General features: G+C 41.7%; 1 protein-coding gene across 1 annotated transcript; it reads right to left on the bottom strand.

Moving 5' to 3' along the window:
- Positions 1-222: 222 nt before the first annotated feature.
- Positions 223-6126, bottom strand: LOC107852423. Its single transcript, XM_016697456.2, has 2 exons — positions 4771-6126; positions 223-1340 (listed from the first exon to the last, which is right to left on the bottom strand). Exons 1-2 carry the CDS (start codon positions 5340-5342, stop codon positions 1121-1123), a joined length of 792 nt encoding a protein of 263 aa, XP_016552942.2. The 5' UTR covers positions 5343-6126; the 3' UTR covers positions 223-1120.
- Between the last annotated feature and the right edge of the window lie 481 nt (positions 6127-6607).

Here is a 6607-nt window from a genome sequence, read left to right on the forward strand (position 1 = left end):
TGAATTTAGTCGAGGTGTGCGAAAGTGGGCCCACACACCATTGTTATCTAAAAAAATAGTAATTATTTTTTATATTAGCAAAGCTCAATCTTTTAAAAGGTACATATATAAATATAATGCACCTCAGAACATCCACAACATCACTTGAAATGGTAAATGAGTTTCCTTGCAAAGGGTCAAATAAAAGGGACAAAAAAACTCATGCCACTTCAAGATTTGAAAGGGCCAGAAGATTATCTCACATTAATAAAACTTAGGGCAAACAACATAAATCTCAAAGTTCGAAGCTTAATTACAGAAAATTCCAAAACATTTGCATAATTACTAAAATCCCGATTGTGGATCTGTATAATTAACTCTTGATACATCCAACAAAAATACAATTTTTCTTATGTATAATTAGCTCCCGATACATTTTTTTGATTTCGGATCTGTCAAGATACATAATTAGATCCTGATACATCCAACGAAGATACAAAATTAGTTGGAATTTTTATAATTACTTTGTAATGGTGAAATTTGTGTAAATATGATAAGTTAAGGTGTATGTTTATGTTATTTGTACATAAAATTACCCACTACAATATGAAAACCATAATAATGCAAAAGAAGAAATTTACAACATATGTTGAAACTTTAATACAGCCAAAGGCTATATTTAGCTAATAGTATTGGCCCTTCTACATTTAGTATCCAAAATATTCTCAGGTCAACAAGAATTTTGCCCAAATTAAGCTAAACAATGCAGATGTGACAAAAATTAAAGTTGGCTGTGACCAGGAGGTCACGGGTTCCAGTCTCTGACAGAAATGTAAGGTAAGGTTGCATACAATACACTCTAGTGGTGGGGCCCTTCCCCGGACACCGTGTATAGCAGTAGCTTTAGTGCACCAGGCTGCCCCTTTTTTTTGGCTGTGAGTACTGAACACCTATGTTGCTCGGACTTTTCAAAAATATCATCGGGTGGGTGTCGGATCCTTCAAAAGTAGTGCATTTTGTAAGGATCCGGCACGGGTGCGGCAGCACTTTTGGAGAAACCGAGCAACTTAGCTTAACGAACATAGCATTGGTATCTACATTTACTTTAATGCGGAAGTAAATATGTACCCTCTTTACCTCATCAAAACATATTTACGCGGAAAAACCATGGCAACATGAATGATATTACCAGGCACGCCATTAAGAAGTTACAGAACGGCTGACCACGCCACCAACCTCTAGTCGTTTCGGTTGAATCAGTACCGGTTGCAGTAGATCTTGCATCATTCCACTCTTCAATAAATCGGTTATTGCTGACTCCAGTAACACTTTGTGCTACCTCCCCGCAAATTTCACACACTCTGCATAAAGATGACTCGAAAGAGAAATTAAAAAATCAATACTGTGGAATGTACTAGCCCGGAACTTCAAAATTTTAGTAAATTAAACAAAACAAACTGCTGAATTCTATGAACGATTGGTCTTTTCTTTTCCTCTTTAGATGTGGTGTAGTATACTAGCGACTCAATCGCCATTAAAAGTTTCCTAATACCGAAGCAGTTATGGTACTAAACGACATGCCATTAAGCTATTTAGACTGAAACGCAACATGATTATTCTACCAGCAGATAACCGGAGGAAGACATGGAAACGGAAACATAAAAATAAAGAACATCTTCGCTGGTGTTTCATAGCATTTATGGGTTCTCCTAATCAAAGACCAACCGCGGATGTTACATAGCATTTATGGGTTTTCCTAAACGCGGTACGGAGCATAAATATACATGTGAAAACCACAAAAATAGAAAGAGGAGGAGTGAGGAGTGTAAACCGAGAATTAAGTGGGGCGGTTTGACGCCAGTGAATGCGTGGGAGATAGGGGAGAGGTTGGCGGGAATGGGGGTGTGGGAGTGTAGGGGGGATGTGGATAATATGTGGGACAGGGCGGCAACGTGCATCAGGGAGAATGCAAGGGAGGTGTTGGGTGTTTCTAGGGGCCGGGCCGGACATCATCGGGGAGATTGGTGGTGGAATGAAGAGGTGGGGAAGAAAGTGGAGACCAAGAAAGAGGCGTATGCTAAGTTGGTGGAAAGTAAGGACGAAGAAGAGAAGCGGGTAAACAGGAAAGAGTACAAGCTAGCGAGGAAGGAGGCCAAGTCAGCGGTCACGGCAGCTAAGACGGCCGCTTTTGAGAGCTTGTATGCAGGGTTACAGAGGAAAGGAGGGGAGAAAAAGTTGTTCCGACTCGCTAAGGCTAGGGGAGGAAGGGTCGTGACCTCGATCAGGTGAGGTGCATTAAGGGGGAGGACGGTAGAGTGTTGGTGGAGGACGGCCACATAAAGAAGAGATGGCAGTCGTACTTTCATAGGCTCTTGAATGACGAGGGGGACAGAGCTATTGTGTTAGGGGAACTGGAGCACTCAGGGGAGTGTCGGGATTTTAGCTATTGTAGACGTTTTAAGGTAGACGAGGTTAGACAGGCAGTCCGCAGGATGCGAAGGGGTAGGGCGACGGGGCCGGATGAGATACCGGTGGAGTTTTGGAAGTTCGTTGGAGAGGCTGGTGTAAGGTGGTTGACTGCATTGTTCAATGAAATTTTCAGGACGGCAAAGATGCCCGAGGCGTGGAGGTGGAGTACCATGATCCCCCTCTATAAGAATAAGGGGGACATTCAGTGTTGCAATAACTATAGGGGGATTAAGTTACTGAGTCACTCTATGAAGATCTGGGAGAGAGTGGTCGAGGTGAGGCTGAGACGGATAGTGTCTATCTCGGAAAACCAGTTCGGATTTATGCCCGGCCGCTCGACGACAGAGGCAATCCACCTGGTACGGAGGTTGGTGGAGCAGTATAGGGAGAGGAAGAAGGATCTCCACATGGTGTTCATCGACCTGGAAAAGGCGTACGACAAAGTCCCCAGGGAAGTACTTTGGAGATGCCTGGAGGTGAGTGGAGTACCGCAGGCATATATCAGAGTAATTAAGGATATGTATGAGGGAGCGAAAACCCAGGTGAGGACGGCGGGAGGAGACTCAGAGCATTTCACTGTCCTGACAGGATTGCACCAGGGATCTACTCTTAGTCCCTTTTTGTTTGCTTTAGTAATGGATGTGTTGACGCGGCGTATCCAAGGGGAGGTGCCGTGGTGTATGCTTTTTGCAGACGATGTAGTCCTGATAGATGAGACTCGAGGGGGTGTGAATGACAAATTAGAGTTGTGGAGGCAAACTCTGGAGTCTAAAGGGTTCAGGGTGAGCAGAACCAAGACAGAGTATGTGGAATGTAAGTTTAATGACGTGAGGCGGGAGAATGAGGTAGTAGTGAGGCTAGAAGCACAGGAGGTAGGGAAGAGGGATAAGTTCAAGTATCTCGGGTCCGTGATCCAGAGTAACGGTGAGATTGACGAGGATGTCTCGCACCGTATTGGGGCGGGATGGATGAAGTGGAAACTCGCATCGGGGGTGCTGTGTGATAAGAAGGTGCCGCCCAAGCTTAAAGGCAAATTCTATAGGGTGGTAGTCCGTCCGGCCTTGCTGTATGGAGCGGAGTGTTGGCCAGTTAAGAACTCCCACATCCAAAGAATGAAGGTGGCAGAAATGCGGATGTTGCGCTGGATGTGTGGACTGACCCGAGGGGATAGAGTTCGGAATGAGACTATCTGGGAGAAGGTTGGTGTGACTTCAGTGGAGTGTAAGATGCGGGAAGCACGATTGAGATGGTTCGGACACGTGAAGAGGAGGGGCACGGATGCCCCGGTCCGTAGGTGTGAGAGGCTAGCGTTGGATGGTTTTAGACGGGGTAGGGGTAGACCGAAGAAGTACTGGGGTGAGGTGATTAGGCGGGACATGGAACAGTTACAGCTCACCGAGGACATGACCCTAGATAGGAAGGTATGGAAGATGCGAATTACGGCAGAGGATTAGGGCCAGTTCGGGTCGCTAGTGTAGGGAATAAATTGGTGGGGGTGTATTCCTGTTATGATTCCGTATTCAATGTTCCGTGTTCCGTGTTCCATGTTTATTACGAATATGTGTGCTTTCCTCTGCTGTATATTCCTGCATTCCTGCTTTACTCTGTTTTATATTCCTTATGGGTGCCGTATCTATGTTATGTCATCTGCTTCTGTGCTGTACTATGTGTTTGTGTGATATCTCGTGCCTTGAGCCGGGGGTCTTTCGGAAACAGCCTTTCTACTTCATCAGAGGTAGAGGTATGGACTGCGTACATCTTACCCCCCCCAGACCCCACTAAGTGGGAATACACTGGGTTTGTTGTTGTTGTTGTTGTTGTATTAACTTTTGAATCCATGATCTCATGGTACAACGATCTTAGCTAAGAATCTTAAAGGCTGAACCCACCGAAGTTAAATCTTGAATCAACCTCTGTCAATACACCTTAATTAGACACTTAACACATGACAATGCAATTGCCCATAGATCAATTTGACAAACCAATTAGACAATGCTTAGAGAAACATTCAGCGTCACGCTTCGTCGTCAGATGAATTGATGACAAATAAAACCAAACCGTTTACCCGCATCCTCTTTAATAAGATTAAAGTAAACAACTACAGTCTGCAGATACTAACATCAGTTAAAGAACTATAAGATCAAGCTAAGATTGACAATAAACTAGAACAAGATGAATCTTACGAAAAGAACAACAACAACATACCCAGTGTACGCAAACCATACCTCTACCTCGTGAAGGTAGAGAGGCCGTTTCTGAAAGACCCTCAGCTCAAGTACAACAAATCAAAGTAATTAATCAAAGTTCACAAACGGTAATTACCTGTTTCCTTTTAGCTTAAACCAAGCCTCGGAACAGCGAGAATGTACAAATCCAAGCTCTCCTTTACATCCACAGCCAAGCTCAATCAAATCCACCGAACACTTTTCAGCGTCATATGTAGTCAAATGACAAATTCTACACACCCTTTGACATTCTCCTTCCAAATTCTCTCCCATTTTCCTGTCACCGCCATCACACTTCACATCGATTACAATCGAAAAATCATTACTTTTCTTCAAATCCTTCACATTCACATCATTCCCTCCCGGCCCATTTCCCTTCAAATCGTTCACTTTCACCTCATTCCCTCCCGACCCATTTCCCTTCAAATCATTCACTTTCACCTCGTTCCCTCCTGGCCCATTTCCCTTCATATCGCTCACTTTCACGTCGTTCCCTCCCGAACCATTTCCCTTCAAATCCTTCACTTTCACCTCGTTCCCTTCCGTCCCATTTCCCTTCACATCCGAACCTCCCTCTTCCCCACAAATTCTTGATTTTTCAGCTTCTTCATCTTCATCCAATCTTATAGTGATCACTGTCTCATGAACATCCACTCTCTCCTTATCCATAACCTCCTCAAAAGCTCATTCAAGCAATCAAGCAATCAATCAATCCAACACTTAAAACAGTCGACGAATAGGATGTAATACAAATTTCATTCAAGCATTCAATCAAACAGCTTTCAAACAAAACCAAACTACCTGAACTGCCACAAAATTCCAAGATTGTTCAGCACACTTTCCCTCCAACAAAATCAATCAAACACTAACACTCCTTAGAATTTCATTCAAGCATTCAATCAAACAGTTTATAGACAAAACCAAACTACCTGAGCTGCCACCAAATTCCAAAATTGATCAACACCCTTTCCCTCCAACAAAATCAATCAAACACTTCATGGTTCAACAAATTCAAATTTAACACAAATTTCATTCAAGCAATTAATCACACACTTTAAAGGCAAACTCAAAAAATTCCAAGATTGATCAACCCCTCTTTCCCTCTAATCAAATCAATCAAATGCTAAAAAAAAAAAGGTCAATGAATACAAACAATATATAACACAAAAATCCCTTAACTAGGATGAGGATGTGAGTAAGACAAGAACAGGTGATATCCGAGGAAATAGTAAAATGTTGTCACTGTCAATCAATGCTGTCAGCAGTTACATTTTGAGTAACTACTTTCCTAATATGTCCTGTTTTGACTTTAGATTCGGGTTGTTTGGTACGTAAATTAAATTATCTCAAAATTATAATTCTCAAGTATTTTATATCATACAAGAGGTGGTATAAAATAGTACCCGAAACTAAATTTGATATTAGTTTCATACTATAGTTGGTAGATGCTATAAATTAGTTCGGAATAAATCTATAACATCAGTTAAATATGATATAAATTCATTCATGGGATATCAATGTTATACCTCCTACCAAATGATCCCTAAGAAATCATTTGGTTGGAAACAAATTATCCCAAAATAATTAATTTCGAAATTAATTATCCCATCATATATAAGAGATAACTCATCCCATCACGAAAGCTATAAATAGTGGAAGAAATAATTCTTTGACTAACTAATTCCTCTAACCAAATATGAAGTAAAATAAATTATATGTTTTATTTTGGAATTATTGTAACTTATATCTCACACTAAACGACCCCTAAAAGTCTAAATATACATGGTAGGAGTCGATGTGACCTTGTCGTTGATAAAGACTGGTCTAACTATTTTTACGTCTTAAATTTGTGACCTTCAGATTACATGATAACAACTTTACCGATTATTACTCCAAAACACCCCTTATTAACCATCTATATATACCTTGATTAG

This window comes from Capsicum annuum, chromosome 4 (assembly GCF_002878395.1).
Source record: "Capsicum annuum cultivar UCD-10X-F1 chromosome 4, UCD10Xv1.1, whole genome shotgun sequence".
NCBI lineage: Eukaryota > Viridiplantae > Streptophyta > Magnoliopsida > Solanales > Solanaceae > Capsicum > Capsicum annuum.

What these genes read in the sequence shown, in the direction of transcription:
- LOC107852423 (XM_016697456.2), bottom strand. Translation starts at nt 5,342, where the DNA reads ATGGATAAGGAGAGAGTGGATGTTCATGAGACAGTGATCACTATAAGA. An exon ending in TTTAAGCTAAAAGGAAACAG is followed by an intron (nt 1,341 to 4,770) that starts GTAATTACCGTT and finishes ATCTTTATGCAG; the next exon opens with AGTGTGTGAAATTTGCGGGG.